We start from the raw sequence: 20,802 nt of genomic DNA, 5'->3' as shown, positions 1-20,802 counted from the left end.
GTTGACAGTCAATTAATATACTCCTTGACAATATGCTATTGTAGTTAATATATTGAAAAAAATAAAAAAATAAAAAAATAAATGTTAAAAATGTCCCCCACAGAGGACAATGACATCACATGATGCTGGTCACATGGTTTTGGGATACACCGTTTTTTAGTTGCAGGGGGTGTTTATTTAGTAACATATTTGACAGAACTTTTGTGGACATGAGTAAAATAAGATATTGATTCTGAACAGAGTCTGCAGGTCTCTATGCTACAGGCAGGTGGCGCCAGAGTAGAAAAAACCAGCAGCAGGATGTGGACAGATTAACAGAGGATGAAAAAGAGACAAACAGAGGTGAAATATAATCAGGTGTGTGAAAATGGAGTTGAGAGCCGCTCTGCTCAAGAGTATCTGGTATGCCTTCACATCACTGGACACTGAAGACAGTGGGAAAGTGTCCAAATCACAGCTCAAGGTGAGAGATGTGTGTGTGTGTGTGTGTGTGTGTGTGTGTGTGATACAGAAAGAGACAGATATGGTGTGTAGTATGTTTTTGTGTGTAGATGTTTATTTGTAGACTATTTGTGTGTGTTTGTGTTTGTTTGTTTGTTTGTTTATTTGTGTTTTGTGTGTGTGTTTGTTTGTTTGTTTGTGTTTTGTGTGTGTGTGTGTGTTTACTCCTACTTGCAGTTTGGCAACAAAATGATTCATAAATTAAGTTTTTGGGTTATGGTTAGTAGTCATTATTAGCTTTAAATATAATAACAATAGAAGTCTACGGTGTCCTCATTTATGTAACTAAATAAATGAGTGTGTGTTTGTTCAACTTGTTTTCTAGTTAATCTGTCTCACACTCTGTGGCTTTAGAAAGATCAGCATCAAACAAATGCTTCAGTCAGTATTTATGTATATATGTGTGTGTGTGTGTGTGTGTGTGTGTGTGTGTGTGTGTGTGTGTGTGTGTGTGTGTGTGTGCACGCGCAGGTTCTTTCCCATAATCTTCACAGTGTTTTGAGGATTCCTCATGACCCCGAGGCTCTCGAGAGACACTTCAGTGATGATGATGATGGTCCAGTGTCCAGTCAGGGGTACATGCCATACCTCAACCAGTTCATACTGGATAAGGTACCACAATATACACAAATAGATATGTTATTGCTCAGATGTTTGTCTTCTCCTCAGGAGTAATTAAAGGAACAGTTAACCCAAAAATAAAAATTCTCACGCCATCCCAGATGAGTACGACTTACTTTTTTCTGCTGAACTCAAAGATACACTATATGGCCAAAAGTTTGTGGACACCCCCTTCTAATTAATGAATTTGGTTACTCCATTAAATCCAGTAAAGAAAAATCTTAATGTTTCTTTATGTAATGGCTTGAGCTTTGTGTGCTTCCAAATTTGTGGCAGCTGTTTGGGGATAGCCCTAACCCTAACCCCTGTGAACAAAGTGAGTCCATAAAGAAATGGTTCACTGTGTCTGGCGTGGAAGAAATTGACTGGCCTGCACAAAGCCCAGACCTGAACCCCACTGATCACTTTTGGGGTGAACTGGAACAACAACTGTAAGTCAGGCCCCATCGACCAACATCAGTTCCTGACCTCACTGATAGCCTTGTGTCTGAATGAGAGCAAATCCCTGCAGCCATGATACTACATACAGTATAGTGGAAAGAATTCCCAAAAGAGTGGAAGCTGTTATTACAGCAAAGGGGGAAATTGATGCCTAAGGTTTTGAAATCAAATGTGCATCAAGCACATATGGTGTCCACAAACTTTTGGCCATATAGTGTATCTCAACTCTGTAGGTCCATACAATGCAAGTGAATGGGTTACAGCTCCAAAAAGCACATAAATAGTAGCTTAAAAGTAATCCACATGACTCCAGTGGTTTAATCCATGTCTTCTGAAGTGATCCAATCGATTTTGGGTGAGAACATACCAACATATAACTACATTCCCACTTTACATATTGCCATTGTAGTCTCTTGGCGCAATCATGATTTCGTACCGTGAAATAACGGCAAAACAACATGTCTTGGGATTGCGTTGTGTTCGTTGGCTGCACTCGAAAACAAAAATGCCACGCAGCCCGATACATGATCAAATTACTCTGATGATCCGGTTTCTCTAATTAATCAATCCAAACGACTCATCAACTGACAAGTTATCGGTTTGAATCAATCTGATAAATCACTGAATTAAAAGTGTTTACATGAGAACTGTTTTGTTTATTTAAAGGTTTAACAAACTTAAATCAGTCATTACACTTGTTATTCATATTATATCGTCTTTTTCTCAGGAGAAACATCAGGAGACTTCAGCAAAAGTCTTGTTTGAATCTTATTGCTGTCGAGGAGAAGCATCAGAGATATTGAGTTGTGTTTGTTGTGTTTAGGTGGTGGAGGGGACGTTTGTTAAAGAGGAAGTGGATGAGCTGTGCTGGACTTTGTGCTCCAAGAAAAACTGCCGTCCCGACACACTCAGAGTTCTGACCAATCGGGACGCTCTACGGCTCTGGTGTCTCTTCAACTTCTTGGCGGAGGACAACTATCCTCTCGTGCTCATGCCGGATGAGGTGACCGAATTAAAAATTGTTTGGGTGAACGATCCCTTTAACAAGCCCAACAATAGATCCACAAACATCTGCTGTGTTTCCTCCAGGCGGAGTATTTATTGAGGAAGATCAGCTCTGTGATGACGGTGGAGTTGAACTGCATTGAGATGGAGGAGTTTCTGTCGCGGGACTGTGTTCAGAAGGACGGACTGAACGTCTGGAGTTTTCTGGAGCTGGTGAACTCGGCCGCAGTGAGTCAAGGAGCGGACAGAGAGAGCATCAGTTTGGCTGTAGAACAGGTGTATCGAGAGATGGTCGGAAATGTCCTTAAAGAGGTGAGATGAGGTCATTTCCTTATTCAGATACCAAGAACGACAACAATAATCTCAAAGTTCTGCTGTTAATAGACCGTTATGTCAGTCAGACGGTCTCCTCCAGTCCACCTGGGCAGAATAAACTGTAATGTGAACTTTATACTGATGGTCATAAGTCTGATATATGAGGCTATACTGTGTGTGTGTTACAGGGATATCTGTGGAAAAAAGGTCATTTACGCAGGAACTGGACTGAGCGCTGGTTCTGTCTGAAGCCCGGTTCTCTCTCGTACTACGTGAATGAGGATGGGAAAGAGTGTAAAGGTGTCATTGAAATGGACCAGAACTGCTGTGTGGAGGTACTCCTGTATGTTTGTGTATGTTTCGTCCTGGTTTCGTCTCTTCCTGTGTTTGACATGTTTGTTTCGGCTGTGATTGTCAGGTACTGTCAGACAGAGACGGGAAGAGATGCATGTTCTGTGTGAAGACGCTCAACAAAACCTTTGAGATCAGCGCACCAGATTCCAGACAGAGACAAGAGTGGATTACAGGTGTCACAAACACACACACAAACCAGCTGTCTCACACTTCTGATTTCCTTGTTCCTGTCTCACTCTTTTTATTTCCTTGTTCCTGTCTCACTCTTTTTATTTCCCTTGTCCTGTTTCACTTTTCTAATTTCCTTGTTCCTGTCTCACTTTTCCTGTCTCACTCTCTTTATTTCCCTTTTCTGATTTCCCTGTTCCTGTCTCACTCTTATTTCCCTTGTCCCATTTCCCTTTTCCTGTTTAACTTTTCTGATGTCCTTGTTATTGTCTCACTCTTCTGATTTCCTTGATCCTGTCTCACTCTTTTTATTTCCCTTGTCCTGTTTCACTTTTCCTGTCTCACTCTTTTTATTTCCGTGTCCTGTTTCACGTTTCCTGTCTCACTCTTTTTATTTCCCGTGTCCTGTTTCACGTTTCCTGTCTCACTCTTTTTATTTCCTTGTCCTGTTTCACGTTTCCTGTCTCACTCTTTTTATTTCCGTGTCCTATTTCACGTTTCCTGTCTCACTCTTTATTTCCGTGTCCTGTTTCACGTTTCCTGTCTCACTCTTTTTATTTCCCGTGTCCTGTTTCACATTTCCTGTCTCACTCTTTTTATTTCCGTGTCCTATTTCACGTTTCCTGTCTCACTCTTTATTTCCGTGTCCTGTTTCACGTTTCCTGTCTCACTCTTTATTTCCCTTGTCCTGTTTCACATTTCCTGTCTCACTCTTTTTATTTCCTTGTCCTGTTTCACTTTTCTAATTTCCTTGTTCCTGTCTCACTCTCTTTATTTCCCTTTTCTGATTTCCTTGTTACTGTCTCACTCCTCTAAATTCCTTGTTACTGTCTCACTCCTCTAAATTCCTTGTTACTGTCTCACTCCTCTAAATTCCTTGTTCCTGTCTCACTCCTCTAAATTCCCTGTTCCTGTCTCACTCTTATTTCCCTTGTCCCATTTCCCTTTTCCTGTTTAACTTTTCTGATGTCCTTGTTACTGTCTCACTCTTCTGATTTCCTTGTCCTGTTTCACGTTTCCTGTCTCACTCTTTTTATTTCCTTGTTCCTGTCTCACTTTTCCTGTCTCACTCTTTTTTATTTCCTTTTTCCTATCTCTCTCTCAGCGCTCCATACAGCGTTGCAACTGTCTATGGAGGGAAGGAGCTCTCTGCACGAGGAGCTGAAGGAGCGTCGCCGTGAGCTGCGACAGGAGAGAGAGAGGAGGCGCGCGCTGCGGGCGGAGGAGACGCGCAGACTGCAGGAGCTGCAGGTAGAACGTGAAGAGCAGCTGGCAGAGCTGAAGCTCTTGAAGGAGGCGCAGAAGCAAGCTCGGGCTTCTCTAAAGCAGGAGGAGCAGAGGAGGCGCAGTCAGCATGAGGAGCTGCAGAAAACCTTGCAGAGACAGCTGCAAGAGGCGCAGGAGGTGAGAGAGAGAGAGGAAGAGAGAGAGAGAGAGAGAGGAAGAGAAATGATACTTATACTGTTATCACAAATGATAATGGTTCATTAATGGACCAACCAAATGTCTTCATTCAAATCTAAAAATGACAAAGGTGTATTTAAGGTGTTAAGGTGTTAAAATTACATTTGAAAGATTATTCATAATATAAATTAAAATATTTAAATATTAATATATATATTTTAGTTATAGATTATTTTTATTATTTAAAAATATATACAAATAATATTTAAATAAATTAACTACAAATATATAAATATAAAAAATGATAAATTGTTTTATTATTATATTTTATTTGTTTTTCTTGATCTTTTGAAATAAACTATTAAAGTTGTACTATTAAACAAAACTGTTACTTTCAGAAGTCCTGAAATTCCTGTCCAGTCCAAAAAGAGCATTTATTGAAACTAAACTGCATTTTGACTTATTATGATATCAAAACCATGAGCTCAGTATTCAGAGTATGGACACTTGACCCACTCTGATGAATGTGTGTGGCAGGCGCGGACAAATCTTTGTGCAGAGGTGGCGGTTCGTGATCTAGAAGCTGAACATCAGCGCAGGAGAATTAAAGAGCTGGAAGATCTTCATCACAGACTGCAGGAAGCTCTAGAGCAACAGATCAGAGCTCGACAAGAGGAAGAGTCGTACAGATACACACAGACCAGGTGTGCGTGCGCGCACACACACACACACACACAGAGAGACCATTATTCATACTGCTAACCAGAGAGACAGACAGAGAGACAGAAAGGTTGTGAGTAGCTAGACAACACTTCACCGAAACTTTAAACCTACAAATGCATCTCAAAGTGAGTCACACACCCTCATGTTTATACAGTTTAAACTCAGTTTTTCACAATTCCTGACATTTAATCGTAGAAAACGTTCCCTGACTTAGGTCAGTTAGGATCACTATTTTAAAAATGTGAAATGTCAGTATAATAGTAGAGAGAATGATTTATTTCAGCTTTTATTTCTTTCATCACATTCCCAGTGGGTCAGAAGTTTACATACACTTTGTTAGTATTTGGTAGCATTGCCTTTAAATTGTTTAACTTGGGTCAAATGTTTTGGGTATCCTTCCACAAGCTTCTCACAATAAGTTGATGGAATTTTGTCCCATTCCTCCAGACAGAACTGGTGTAACTGAGTCAGGTTTGTGGGCCTCCTTGCTCGCACACGCTTTTTCAGTTCTGACCACAAATGTTCTATCAGATTGAGGTCAGGGCTTTGTGATGGCCACTCCAATACCTTGACTTTGTTGTGCTTAAGCCATTTTGCCACAACTTTGGAGGTATGCTTGGGGTCATTGTCCATTTGGAAGACCCATTTGTGACTGAGCTTTAACTTCCTGGCTGATGTCTTGAGATGTTGCTTCAATATATCCACATCATTTTCCTTCCTCATGATGCCATCTATTTTGTGAAGTGCACCAGTCCCTCCTGCAGCAAAGCACCCCCACAACATGATGCTGCCACCCCCATGCTTCACGGTTGGGATGGTGTTCTTCAGCTTGCAAGCCTCACCCTTTTACCTCCAAACATAACGATGGTCATTATGGTCAAACAGTTCAATTTTTGCTTCATCAGACCAGAGGACATTTCTCCAAAAAGTAAGATCTTTGTCCCCATGTGCACTTGCAAACTGTAGTCTGGCTTTTTTATGGTGGTTTTGGAGCAGTGGCTTCTTCCTTGCTGAACAGCCTTTCAGGTTATGTCCATATAGGACTCATTTTACTGTGGATATAGATACTTGTCTACCTGTTTCCTCCAGCATCTTCACAAGGTCCTTTGCTGTTGTTCTGGGATTGATTTGCACTTTTTGCACCAAACTACATTCATCTCTAGGAGACAGAATGCATCTCCTTCCTGAGCGGTATGATGGCTGCGTGGTCCCATGGTGTTTATACTTGCGTACTATTGTTTGTACAGATGAACGTGGTACCTTCAGGTGTTTGGAAATTGCTCCAAAGGATGAACCAGACTTTTTTTTCTGAGGTCTTGGCTGATTTCTTTTGATTTTCCCATGATATCAAGCAAAGAGGCACTGAGTTTGAACCTTAAAATACATCCACAGGTACACCTCCAATTCAGTACACCTCCTATCAGAAGCTAATTGGCTAATTTTACTTGAAACTCTACGTCTAAAAGAAAAAATTGCATTTTTTTTTTAGTTTTAGAAGAAAAACACAATTACTTTTCTGTTTGATATCACCAAAAGGAAGTTTTGTCATATTATGAAAAAAAAAATCATTTTTCAGTACATTTGTCCTCAGAGTTCATCGATGTTCAAATATATACAGTACACACATGCTAGCCAGAGGAGAACTGACTCCCCCAGTTGAGTTTTTTTACTCCATTAACTAACATCTTATGGAGTTTTTGTTCTTTACCGCAGTCACCTTAGGCTTGCTCACTTTGGGCCTAAAGACAAAAACATTTAGGCATGATTTTCATTTATGTTTTTAAATAAAGTTTTTGACTGAGGACTTTATGACATTTATTAGATCATGGGAATTACAAAATTATTTTCTATAAAGCTGCTTTGAAACAATGTGTATTGTAAAATGCACAAATAAACCTGACTTAGCAAACTTGACACACTCACTGAAGAACATGGCACATGTGAGACTTCCTGTCTCATCTGAGTTGTGGTTTAAGCGTCTCAAATGTAGCACAGTATAAATGTCTTACTAGAATCTGGCTGCTTAACAGTTTTTACCATATTATCACCATATAAGCAGACAGAATTACTACATCATCAAAACCATTATTACACTATCACTACACTGGAGACACTGGAGCAAAGCGATTATGTTTTAGATTGGATAAATAAATGCAAAACACAATTTATACATGGTTTTTAACTGATGTTTTATTTTATGAGTACTAATGTTTAGGTCTTTATTTGCTGGTCTGGTGTTTATTTTTATCAGTGTTAAATGTTAAATTAGCTCAGCAGTTTGGTTTTAGCTTCAGTATTGGTGTTCACTTTTAGATGTGTCATTAGTTTTTATACGTGCAGGTGTTTCTTTTGATAAGTCTTGGTGTTTACTGTAAGTGATGGTGTTTAATTATAACACTGGTGTTTAAAGTTAGAAGTGTTGCTGTTTTGTCAGGCCTAGTTCAAATGTTTTACAAACACTGGTATTCAGTTATAATTCTGTTGTTTTATAAACGCTGGTGTTTAGTTTAGTAAATGCTGGTGTTTATGGTTTTGTTGTTTTATAAGTGCTGCTGTTATAGTCCTGATATTTTTTAAACTGGTGTTTAGTTATAGTTCTGATGTTTTAATAAATGTTGGTGTTTAGTTTACTAAACTCTGGTGTTTATGGTTTTGTTATATGGGTGCTGCTGTTTATAGTTCTGATATTTTTTAATGGTGTTTAGTTATAGTTCTGATGTTTTAATAAATGTTGGTGTTTAGTCATAGTTGTGATGTTTTTTAAACTGCTATTTAGTTATAGTTCTGATATTTTATAAACGCTGGTGTTTAGTTATAGTTCTGATGTTTAATAAACTGCTATTTAGTTATAGTTCTGATGTTTTATAAATGCTGGTGTTTAGTTATAGTTCTGATGTTTAATAAACTGCTATTTAGTTATAGTTCTGATGTTTTATAAACGCTAGTGTTTAGTTATAGTTCTGATGTTTAATAAACTGCTATTTAGTTATAGTTCTGATGTTTTATAAATGCTGGTGTTTAGTTATAGTTCTGGTGTTTTATAAACGCTGGTGTTTAGTTATAGTTCTGATGTTTTATAAACGCTGGTGTTTAGTTATAGTTGTGATGTTTTTTTAAACTGCTGTTTAGTTATAGTTCTGATGTTTAATAAACTGCTATTTAGTTATAGTTCTGATGTTTAATAAACTGCTATTTAGTTATAGTTCTGATGTTTTATAAATGCTGGTGTTTAGTTATAGTTCTGATGTTTTATAAACGCTGGTGTTTAGTTATAGTTCTGATGTTTTATAAATGCTGGTGTTTAGTTATAGTTCTGGTGTTTTATAAACGCTGGTGTTTAGTTATAGTTCTGGTGTTTTATAAACGCTGGTGTTTAGTTATAGTTCTGGTGTTTTATAAACGCTGGTGTTTAGTTATAGTTATGATATTTTATAAATGCTGGTGTTTAGTTATAGTTCTGGTGTTTTATAAATGCTGGTGTTTAGTTATAGTTCTGATGTTTTATAAACGCTGGTGTTTAGTTATAGTTCTGATGTTTTATAAATGCTGGTGTTTAGTTATAGTTCTGATGTTTTATAAACGCTGGTGTTTAGTTATAGTTCTGATGTTTTATAAATGCTGGTGTTTAGTTATAGTTCTGATGTTTTATAAACGCTAGTGTTTAGTTATAGTTCTGGTGTTTTATAAATGCTGGTGTTTAGTTATAGTTATGATATTTTATAAACGCTGGTGTTTAGTTATAGTTCTGATGTTTTATAAATGCTGGTGTTTAGTTATAGTTCTGGTGTTTTATAAACGCTGGTGTTTAGTTATAGTTCTGGTGTTTTATAAATGCTGGTGTTTAGTTATAGTTCTGATGTTTTATAAACGCTGGTGTTTAGTTATAGTTCTGATATTTTATAAATGCTGGTGTTTAGTTATAGTTCTGATGTTTTATAAATGCTGGTGTTTAGTTATAGTTCTGATGTTTTATAAATGCTGGTGTTTAGTTATAGTTCTGATGTTTTATAAATGCTGGTGTTTAGTTATAGTTCTGATGTTTTATAAATGCTGGTGTTTAGTTATAGTTCTGATGTTTTATAAACGCTGGTGTTTAGTTATAGTTCTGATGTTTTATAAACGCTGGTGTTTAGTTATAGTTCTGATGTTTTATAAATGCTGGTGTTTAGTTATAGTTCTGATGTTTTATAAATGCTGGTGTTTAGTTATAGTTCTGATGTTTTATAAATGCTGGTGTTTAGTTATAGTTCTGATGTTTTATAAACGCTGGTGTTTAGTTATAGTTCTGATGTTTTATAAATGCTGGTGTTTAGTTATAGTTCTGATGTTTTATAAATGCTGGTGTTTAGTTATAGTTCTGATGTTTTATAAACGCTGGTGTTTAGTTATAGTTCTGATGTTTTATAAATGCTGGTGTTTAGTTATAGTTCTGATGTTTTATAAATGCTGGTGTTTAGTTATAGTTCTGGTGTTTTATAAATGCTGGTGTTTAGTTATAGTTCTGATGTTTTATAAACGCTGGTGTTTAGTTATAGTTCTGGTGTTTTATAAACGCTGGTGTTTAGTTATAGTTCTGATGTTTTATAAACGCTGGTGTTTAGTTATAGTTCTGATGTTTTATAAACGCTGGTGTTTAGTTATAGTTCTGGTGTTTTATAAACGCTGGTGTTTAGTTATAGTTCTGATGTTTTATAAATGCTGGTGTTTAGTTATAGTTCTGGTGTTTTATAAATGCTGGTGTTTAGTTATAGTTCTGATGTTTTATAAATGCTGGTGTTTAGTTATAGTTCTGATGTTTTATAAATGCTGGTGTTTAGTTATAGTTCTGGTGTTTTATAAACGCTGGTGTTTAGTTATAGTTCTGGTGTTTTATAAATGCTGGTGTTTAGTTATATTTCTGGTGTTTTATAAATGCTGGTGTTTAGTTTTAGTTCTGATGTTTTATAAATGCTGGTGTTTAGTTATAGTTCTGATGTTTTATAAATGCTGGTGTTTAGTTATAGTTCTGCTGTTTTATAAATGCTGGTGTTTAGTTATATTTCTGGTGTTTTATAAATGCTGGTGTTTAGTTTTAGTTCTGATGTTTTATAAATGCTGGTGTTTAGTTATAGTTCTGATGTTTTATAAATGCTGGTGTTTAGTTATAGTTCTGATGTTTTATAAACGCTGGTGTTTAGTTATAGTTCTGATGTTTTATAAATGCTGGTGTTTAGTTATAGTTCTGATGTTTTATAAACGCTGGTGTTTAGTTATAGTTCTGCTGTTTTATAAACGCTGGTGTTTAGTTATAGTTCTGATGTTTTATAAATGCTGGTGTTTAGTTATAGTTATGATATTTTATAAACGCTGGTGTTTAGTTATAGTTCTGGTGTTTTATAAATGCTGGTGTTTAGTTATAGTTCTGATGTTTTATAAACGCTGGTGTTTAGTTATAGTTCTGATGTTTTATAAATGCTGGTGTTTAGTTATAGTTCTGATGTTTTATAAACGCTGGTGTTTAGTTATAGTTCTGATGTTTTATAAACGCTGGTGTTTAGTTATAGTTCTGATGTTTTATAAACGCTGGTGTTTAGTTATAGTTCTGATGTTTTATAAATGCTGGTGTTTAGTTATAGTTCTGATGTTTTATAAACGCTGGTGTTTAGTTATAGCTCTGGTGTTCAGTATTAACTCTGTTTAGTTTTAGTTGTGGTGTTTAGTTTTATATGCTCTGTTGTTTCCAGACTGCTTGCTGAGGAGGATGAGAAGGTGAAGTCACTGCTATCACTGCAGGAGGAGCAGGAGGAACAGATCCTTCAAACGCAGCGGGAGAAACAGGAGCTCAAGCTGGAGATGGAGAGGAAGTCTCAGGCTCTCGACGAGGCCCAGCGACAACTCGATAAAGTTCGGGCCAGTCAACGCAGAGTAGACCAGGATATCGCGGTGAGCCCAGCAGTGTGTTTTTGTAAGTGTGTGCTTCACTTTTGATATTCTTCCAGACTAATATCCATCCCTCTTCTCCAGGCCGCTCAGCGTAAACTCCGACAGGCCAGCACAAGTGTGAAACACTGGAACGTTCAAATGAATCGACTCCTGCACCCCATCAGCCCTGGAGGTGTGTGAGTTTTGTTCACTACACGAACTGATGCCATACATTATGTATTTTGCTTGTGATAAGAAAGTACATACTTTGTATAGTAAAATACTACGCCAGTATTGGGACATACTATCAGACCAATTCTACCAATGCACACTTCAAATACCACAGAAAACTATTGTGAACCTTTGGCATACTATTTTCTATATACAGTACTGTGATTTTGTATGCATTAATATTAATTACTTGCACTATTCTGTCCTGTTCTCATAAAGAGAGGAGAGTTTCCTCCAGTGGTCCCCTAGTCCCTACAGTCTGTGTTCCCTCCGTCAGTGAGACTGAATCGAGAACTCCACAGAGACCCGAGAGAGACATAGACAAACAGAACAGACTGGACTGTGACAAGAAAAGCAACAGAGAGAACATAGACTGCAGCAACAACAGCAAGAAGACTGAACCACTTGACGCTGATGCTGAATAAACCTGACATAGAGATAAACAGACCTGCAAGGGATGAGAATAGGAAGAAATTTAACAATTCTGATTTTAATGGTTCCTGTTCCTTAGTGAGTCTATTAACAGTTCTGTTTGTACTTATGAGGAGGAGATTTTTGGAAAAAATAAAATACAATTCTTATTGCATTTACTGCACTGCCAAATGATGAGATCATTTTAGATTTAACCAGAATAGATAAAACAAACCAGAAATAATTTCAATACAGTTCTCGCAAAAGGTGTGTATACACAGACTTTAACACAACTGTTGACTTTTAAAAGAATTTTTAGAGATGACATAAATGCAATCCAATAATTGGTCCTAACTATATACTAAATAAAAATATTACAAACAAAAATGTGGCAACATATTTTATTACTTCATTATTTTTTTGTAAAATACCTCTGATTACAACAAATGTTTGTGTGTGTGTGTGTATATATATATATATAACTCAGCAAAAAAAGAAACACCACTTTTTCAGGACACTGTATTTTAAAGATAATTTTGTAAAAATCCAAATAACTTTACAGATCTTTATTGTAAAGGGTTAAACAATGTTTAAACCATGCTTGTTCAATGAAACATAAACAATTAATGAACATGCACCTGTGGAACGGTTGTTAAGACACTAACAGCTTACAGACGGTAGGCAATTAAGGTCACAGTTATAAAAACTTAAGAGACCTTTCTACTGACTCTGAAAAACATCAACAGAAAGATGCCCAGGGTCCCTGCTCATCTGTGTGAACGTGCCTTAGGCATGCTGCATGGAGGCATGAGGACTGCAGATGTGGCCAGGGCAATAAATTGCAATGTCCGTACTGTGAGACACCTAAGACAGCGCTACAGGGAGACAGGAAGGACAGCTGATTGTCCTCGCAGTGGCAGACCATGTGTAACAACACCTGCACAGGATCGGTACATCCGAATATCACACCTGTGGGACAGGTACAGGATGGCAACAACAACTGCCCGAGTTACACCAGGAACGCACAATCCCTCCATCAGTGTTCAGACTGTCCGCAATAGGCTGAGAGAGGCTGGACTGAGGGCTTGTAGGTCTGTTGTAAGGCAGGTCTTTACCAGACATCACCGGCAACAACGTCACCTATGGGCACAAACCCACCTTCGCTGGACCAGACAGGACTAGCAAAAAGTGCTCTTCACTGACTAGTCGCGGTTTTGTCTCATCAGGGGTGATGGTCGGACTCGCGTTTATCGTCGAAGGAATGAGCGTTACAACGAGGCCTGTACTCTGGAGCGGGATCGATTTGGAGGTGGAAGGTCTGTCATGGTCTGGGGCGGTGTGTCACAGCATCATCGGACTGAGCTTGTTGTCATTGCAGGCAATCCCAATGCTGTGTGTTACAGGAAAGACATCCTCCTCCCTCATGTGGTACCCTTCCTGCAGGCTCATCCTGACATGACCCTCCAGCATGACAATGCCACCAGCCATACTGCTCATTCTGTGTGTGATTTCCTGCAAGACAGGAATGTCAGTGTTCTGCCATAGCCAGCGAAGAGCCCGGATCTCAATCCCATTGAGCACATCTGGGACCTGTTGGATCGGAGGGTGAGGGCTAGGGCCATTCCCCCCAGAAATGTCCAGGAACTTGCAAGTGCCTTGGTGGAAGAGTGGGGTAACATCTCACAGCAAGAACTGGCAAATCTGGTGCAGTCCATGAGGAGGAGATGCACTGCAGTACTTAATGCAGCTGGTGGCCACACCAGATACTGACTGTTACTTTTGATTTTGACTTTGTTCAGGGACACATTATTCCATTTCTGTTAGTCACATGTCTGTGAAACTTGTTCAGTTTATGTTTTATTTGCTGAATCTTTTTATGTTCATACAAATTTTTACACATGTTAAATTTGCTGAAAATAAAAGCAGTTGAAATTGAGAGGACGTTTCTTTTTTTTGCTGAGAGTGTGTGTGTGTGTGTGTGTGTACACACACACACATATATATATATATGGTAAATGTAAGAACAAGAGTCATATTAAAAAAAAAAGGGACGTGTGGCGTGAGTTGGCAGCTCTATGGTGCAATTGCACAACAGCGCCACCTCTGGTGGGGTTTAGCTCCACTTGCCCCTAATGTAGAGACGCGGCTGATCACGCTGTTTGTTTTTGATTCACTAATAGGAAATGGCTCATAAGAGTCGATGAAATCTACGAATCTATGTTGTTTACTGTTATGTACAGTGTGGGTGATTTTTGGTAAAACTGGTTTGACTTCCTGTTTCCTGTATCAGTAAAAGGTCTTTTAACCTGTCTGATCTTTATCAGAGGGTCAGTGTAATTAAAACAAATGAGAAGGCAGAAACAGCTGTGAGTTCTGTTTAAACATGAGTGTTTTTATACCTAAAATATGTACCATTGCTTTGATACACTTCAGACGGTATGAATACGGTCTGTTATCCACATTAAACAAATGACTCTTCAGACAAATCTTATAATGTCTGATTCGCAAATTAAACATTTAACAAGACATATGCTCTTAACTTTGCAGTAACATTGCAGCAAACCGTTCTGAATGCGCATAATAAGGTGAGCAGCGACATCTGGCGGCAGCGGCCGGAACAGCTTAAGGAAATGTAACATAAATGTCAATGTAAATCTAAATATAGTTTGTCTTGAAAGAGAGAAAAAGACACATGCAGTCGAAATGTATTTAATGAAAAAAAATAATAATAAAATAAAATAAATCGGTATTAAACATCCAGAAGTTAAAAATGAGCGCTTCTGTGACGTCAGATGCGGTGACGCGGAGCTCTCGGGAGCGCGCAGCGGCGCGGGACTCCCGTAAGAACAGCAGAGAAGCGGATCGCGTACCGGTACCGCCGGACAAACTGAATTATGAAACATTTAATATATTATCGCAGATGTGTTTGGATTAAAAGTTAATTTACGAATGTAAGCTGTCCTTCCAGCGGGGATTGTTCCTTCTGAAGAGGTATGAATCTTAAAAGTTTTCTGTAAGTCCGAAAATTCATTTTAATATGAGTGTTTCAGAAACACAAAGAGAGTTTTGTGTTGACAGACATCTCTGATCACGTGAAGGATTATATTCCACATGCCATTTAAACATACCGAACTTTAGATAGACCATAGACAGATTGTTAGACAGATAGATGGATGATAGATAGATAAATAGACAGATACAGTTGAAATCATAAGTTTACATACACTTAGGTTGAAGTCATTAAAACTGATTTTTTAATCACTCCACAGATGTCATATTAGCAAACTATAGTTTTGGCGAGTCGTTTAGGACATCTACTTTATGCATGACATGAGTACTTTTTCCAACAATTGTTTACAGACCGATTGTTTCACTTTTAATTGACTATATCACAATTCCAGTGGGTCAGAAGTTTACATACACTAAGTTAACTGTGCCTTTAAGCAGCTTGGAAAATCCCAGAAAATGATGTCAAGCCTTTAGACAATTGGCCAATTAGCTTCTGATAGGAGGCGTACTGAATTGGAGGTGTACCTGTGGATGTATTTTAAGGTTCAAACTCAGTGCCTCTTTGCTTGACATCATGGGAAAATCAAAGAAATCAGCCAAGACCTCAGAAACAAAAATGTGGACCTCCATAAGTTTGGTTCATCCTTGGGAGCAATTTCCAAACACCTGAAGGTACCACGTTCATCTGTACAAACAATAGTACACAAGTATAAACACCATGTGACCACACATCCATCATACCGCTCAGGAAGGAGACGCATTCTGTCTCCTAGAGATGAACGTAGTTCAAAAGTGCAAATCAATCCCAGAACAACAGCAAAGGACCTTGTGAAGATGCTGGAGGAAACAGGTAGACAAGTATCTATATCCACAGTAAAACAAGTCCTATATCGACATAACCTGAAAGGCTGCTCAGCAGGGAAGAATCCACTGCTCCAAAACTGCCATAAAAAAGCCAGACTACAGTTTGCAAGTGCACATGGGGACAAAGATCTTACTTTCTGGAGAAATGTCCTCTGGTCTGATGAAGCAAAAATTGAACTGTTTGGCCATAATGACCATCGTTATGTTTGGAGGAAAAAGGATGAGGCTTGCAAGCTGAAGAACACCATCCCAACCGTGAAGCATGGGGGTGGCAGCATCATGTTGTGGGGGTGCTTTGCTGCAGGAGGGACTGGTGCACTTCACAAAATAGATGGCATCATGAGGAAGGAAAATTATGTGGATATATTGAAGCAACATCTCAAGACATCAGCCAGGAAGTTAAAGCTCAGTCGCAAATGGGTCTTCCAAATGGACAATGACCCCAAGCATACCTCCAAAGTTGTGGCAAAATGGCTTAAGCACAACAAAGTCAAGGTATTGGAGTGTCCATCACAAAGTCCTGACCTCAATCCGATAGAACATTTGTGTGCAGAACTGAAAAAGCGTGTGTGAGCAAGGAGACCTACAAACCTGACTCCGTTACACCAGTTCTGTCTGGAGGAATGGGACAAAATTCCAGCAACTTGTTATAAATAATTCTCTACTATTATTCTGACATTTCACATTCTTAAAATAAAGTAGTGATCCTAACTGACCTAAGACAGGGAGTGTTTTCTACGATTAAATGTCAGGAATTGTGAAAAACTGAGTTTAAATGGATTTGGCTAAAGTGTGTGTAGATAGATAGATAGATCGATGGATGTTGTTTTAAGGCCAGGGTTGGGATGTTTGTAGGTGAAAGTTGTTTTACGGTGATTTCGGGACGGTCTGTCCTGTTTACACTCTCTCTCTCTCTCTCTCTCTCTCTCTCTCTCTACTCTTTACACACTTGGCACAGAGTGACTGTGTTTACTAACTACCACAAACACTCAGTGAACTCCAGTAACATGAAGTGTAAGTTAAAGAAAAAACATTTTACAGCACCTAATTTGTAGATATGTAGATACAACAATAAAGCTTAAGTTTGTACCTTTTTTTGCTGTTTTAATAGTAAAACAGCAAAAATTGTATTATTCCTCTATTGTAAGTCGCTTTGGATAAAAGTGTCTGCCAAAAGGATAAATGTAAATTTCTATAATAATTCCCCTGTTTGTTTTGAGTGACCCATCCAGCCCGACACAGCAACATCGACTCAACCAATGGCGTGAGCTGGGGGCGGGACTATCTGTTTGTTCGATCAACAGTAGACGGAGGGTGTCTTTGACAAGTTGTTTGAAAACAATATCTGTTTCTCAATGTGCGTTCTTATGTGTTCTTGCATTCTCATTGAAATGGTGTGAAGTCACCATCCACTGCAAGTACAGAGAATGCATTAAATTACCCGGATGTGTTTTTGATCAGGCCGAATATCGAGGAGGCATCAGATGGTGACTTGTGGGCAAGAAACCATTTGTAGTCCCAGAAGTCATAGCCGCACTACGGTGGCAGAAAAAGGACATTTGTCATGTTTTCCCTCGAGAGTTTCCCGCTGTAAGCTTCCGAAAGTCTGACGACTCGTGAGGAGTGTCTGTCCTTCCAAGTTCATTCTTTCAAGGTAACTTGGCAAGACTGGTCTTCATAAGAATGAGAAACACCCAATGTTTATTTTTGCAATTCCACTGGGTGGCGCTAGTGGCGCAGAAATGACACACTTCAGCTTTAAGGAGTTTGCAAGGTCATAGATGCCCACTCGCACACCTGAAAATTATGTTGAAGTGAACTTTGAAATGTTTTTGGTTGTAGCTCGTGGAGTTCACTGTTCATTCACCCGGAGAGATCACAACCTGTTGCTCTAATATTAACACACATCAAGTTTTTCATTATCTGTGAAGATGAGTCATATTTGTGAGTGTGTGTTGGAAGTGATTGTTCTGAGAGATCTGATGGTTCTGATCTATTGTAAACAGTTTGTTCAGTGTCAGAATGTGTTTCTCAGTGGAGATGTGTGTTAAAGTCATGTATATTTCTGCTTTGTCAGAGTGCTTGTGGTTTTTGTGTCTGTCGTTTTTGAAAAGAGTGTTGTTTCCTAACACACCACAGACAGACGTTTCTTTTTTGCTTTGTCTGCGTTATTATAACTTTAGGTCTGTCACTTTCTCTGTCATTGATAGATGTGTAACTGCAGTGATTGTGTAAACGTCATCATTCACTGCTTCCATTTACATCAAGAAAACCTCCTTTAACGTGTAAAATCGTGATTGTAATGTGCGACTCCCCAAAACAAATCATTTCTGCCTCTGAAGCTCCTTCTAGTGCTGTTTGCTTTAGCAAGCATTGCTATTGTTATTGCTCATAAGAAGGCCCGAATCAATAGCTATGTTTGCATTGAAGTTGCAAATTATTTTATGTGAAAAATCTGAATATCACAAAAGCAATTTGCGAATAAAGCAGCATTTCCATCCCATGAGTGTAAGAGAACAAAATCGTCACTTCTGGGAAAATTTGTGCAAAATAGAATTAATAATGGAAGTTGAAGTCACTGTTGCTCTTTTATTAAATGTAATGAATTACTTGCGGTTTGGAGCACATAGATAAAATGCTCTGATGAACTTCATGTTTGGAGTGAAAGTGTGTCAGACAGTTCTGGGAGGTAATATTGGTGCATTCCAGACAACTCGTAACTCTGAATTTTCTCACCTTCTACTTATAATAATAACTGGAACGCCATTTGAAGTCGGACATCCAACTTATGAAGTCAAGGTGGATCAATCAACTCCCAACCTCAGCGAGAAGCGTCATTTTACGTCATTTTCAAGATGGCGGGACCAATGAGCATAATGCGGAGCTGGATTTTGTGGAACGTAAAGACAAACTTAACTTTTACGTATTTTCACTGCAGGAAATATATAAACGTGCAATAAAGAAAACGCGAGAATTGTGTGTTCATGACGTTTATGTTTTTGCCATGATTGGCTCAAGAACATTAAATATTCTTGTTGCGTCATGGCGCCATCTTGTGGTGTATACATGTGACCATGATGTGTGATTGACTCAAACTTATTGAGGTCTGAATTGGAAAATTTCATCTCGAGTATTCCCACCTCCAACTTCTGGAACGTTTTATGTGATATCCCAAAATTTGCACCAAAAAAATACAAAACCCAACTCTAAACAAACACTTCTAGCTACGCAAGCTTGATTTTGTGACGCAAATTAGAAATCGAATTCTTCTAGATTCTCGGCTCGCTCTGGTAATGGACTCTGGTGGTCTGACCACATAAACAGGATTATTTTAAACTGGCATCTGTGTTGAAAATAGCATTTAATTAACATGTAATTAATACTGATGACTGATAATTGGCTTAGTGACTGCGAGGACCATTGAGTCGTACAGGGTCGTGTGCGCTGGCGTTGGTGGTGTGTCTGGGTGTCAGTGTACATACTTTATAGAGTAGTATGAAAGTTCAAACATAAAGACTTTAGAAGTGTGCACTTCAGGGTGACCTTTAACCCCAGCATGAAAAGATTTGTGCTGCTGAATGTGAATTATGCAGGAGATTAGACTCGTGTTAATCTGTTCTTATTCAACAACATTACTCACGTTGCAAAGCCATTGATTTGATTTGTATTTATTTATTTTTTTGGTTTGTTTGGTTTTTATATGTTTGTTGATTTTTGTTTTATGTTATTTGTTTTAATTTTTTTTGGCTGTTTGGTTTGTTTTTTGTTTTTGTTTTTTAGTTTCTTTTTGTTTTTGATTCATATATATTTTTTGGAGGGGGGGGGTTGTTCATGTAATCTAGGTTTCTTTTTTTGGTTTGTTTTTCGTTTTTTAGTTGGTTTGTTTCGGGGGTTTTGTTTGTTTTTGGTTTTGAATTTGTTTTGTTTCATTTTGGTTTGGGTTTTTATTTGTTTGTTTCAATTTGTTCTCTGTTTTGTGTGTTCATTTTGATTTTTGTTTGCTTTTTGTTTATTTTTTTAGGTTAGTTTTTGTTTGTTTTTTTAGTTTCTTTTTGTTTGTTTTTGTTTTTGATTTTTTTCTAATTTGTGTGGTTTGTTCATTAAATCTAGGTTTCTTTTTGGTTTGGTTTTCTTTGTTTTTTGGTTGGTTTGTTTTGGGGTTTTTGTTTGTTTTTGGTTTAGAAATTCTTTTTTCTTTCTGTTTTCCGGGTTTTGAATTTGTTTTGTTTTAGTTTGGGTTTTTTGTTTGTTTTTGTTTGTTTTGTTTAGAATTTTTGCTTTTGTGTTTGGTTTGTTTTTGCTGTTGTTTTTTTTTTTTCTTTCTTTTTTTGGTTTGTATCTGGGTTGTTTTGTTTGTTTTTGTTTTTTTATTTATTTGTATTTATTTATTTAGTTTTTTTTGTGGTTTGGTTTAATTTTGGTTTCTGTTTTTTGTGTGCATGTTGTTTGGGGGGGTTGTTGTTTTTTTGGGGGGGGGCTTTGATTTTGTTCTTGGTTTTCTTTTTTTGGTTTTGTTTAGTTTTTTTGGTAGGTTTGTTTCTTGGTTTTTGTTTGTTTTTGAATTTTTGGTGGTTTTTGATTTTATTGTATTCATTCTGTTTGTGTGTGTTTGTGTGTTGTTTTGATATTTGTTTTGTTTTGTTGTTTTTGTTTTGTAAAATGTGGAAATTGTTTTTGGCTTTACAACAATTAACATACATTGCAAACAAACATCATATTCATGAATGTAATACTTTAAATTAAATTAAATTCATTTGTACTGCGGACCGTTACATCAAAGCCAGCTTGTGACATCATAAAGATGCTGAATTGAATTACTTTGTATGTTAAAATATGTTCTCAAAACTCATACAT

General features: G+C 37.7%; 2 protein-coding genes across 4 annotated transcripts in view; both read left to right on the top strand.

Annotated features, from left to right (window-relative positions):
• LOC127438388 (peroxisome proliferator-activated receptor delta-like) overlaps nt 1-20,802 on the top strand; it is a 79,992-nt gene that overhangs the window by 53,598 nt on the left and 5,592 nt on the right. For 2 of the 3 annotated variants that reach the window (XR_007896729.1, XM_051693939.1), the window contains exon 1: nt 14,919-15,066. The exons of the other annotated variant lie outside the window; for it this stretch is intronic. The gene's annotated coding sequence lies outside the window, so the exon portion shown is untranslated. Of the gene's footprint in view, nt 1-14,918; nt 15,067-20,802 lie in introns of those variants that run through there. 3 annotated transcript variants of the gene reach the window in all.
• LOC127438383 (differentially expressed in FDCP 6 homolog) lies at nt 326-13,897 on the top strand. The gene is made up of 11 exons (XM_051693929.1): nt 326-463; nt 973-1,113; nt 2,387-2,566; nt 2,653-2,880; nt 3,072-3,218; nt 3,302-3,410; nt 4,511-4,809; nt 5,347-5,513; nt 11,256-11,454; nt 11,536-11,626; nt 11,884-13,897. The coding sequence occupies exons 1-11, from the start codon at nt 368-370 to the stop codon at nt 12,087-12,089; spliced, it is 1,863 nt and encodes a 620-aa protein (XP_051549889.1). The 5' UTR covers nt 326-367; the 3' UTR covers nt 12,090-13,897.

Source organism: Myxocyprinus asiaticus, chromosome 49 (genome assembly GCF_019703515.2).
Source record: "Myxocyprinus asiaticus isolate MX2 ecotype Aquarium Trade chromosome 49, UBuf_Myxa_2, whole genome shotgun sequence".
NCBI lineage: Eukaryota > Metazoa > Chordata > Actinopteri > Cypriniformes > Catostomidae > Myxocyprinus > Myxocyprinus asiaticus.
Note: the sequence above shows the minus strand (reverse complement) of the source record. Positions and strands in the feature narration are given on the sequence as shown.

Coding starts and splice junctions, on each gene's coding strand:
- LOC127438383 (XM_051693929.1), top strand. CDS start 368: ATGGAGTTGAGAGCCGCTCTGCTCAAGAGTATCTGGTATGCCTTCACA. Junction 1,114..2,386: donor ACCAGTTCATACTGGATAAG/GTACCACAATAT, acceptor TGTTGTGTTTAG/GTGGTGGAGGGGACGTTTGT. Junction 2,567..2,652: donor TCGTGCTCATGCCGGATGAG/GTGACCGAATTA, acceptor TGTTTCCTCCAG/GCGGAGTATTTATTGAGGAA.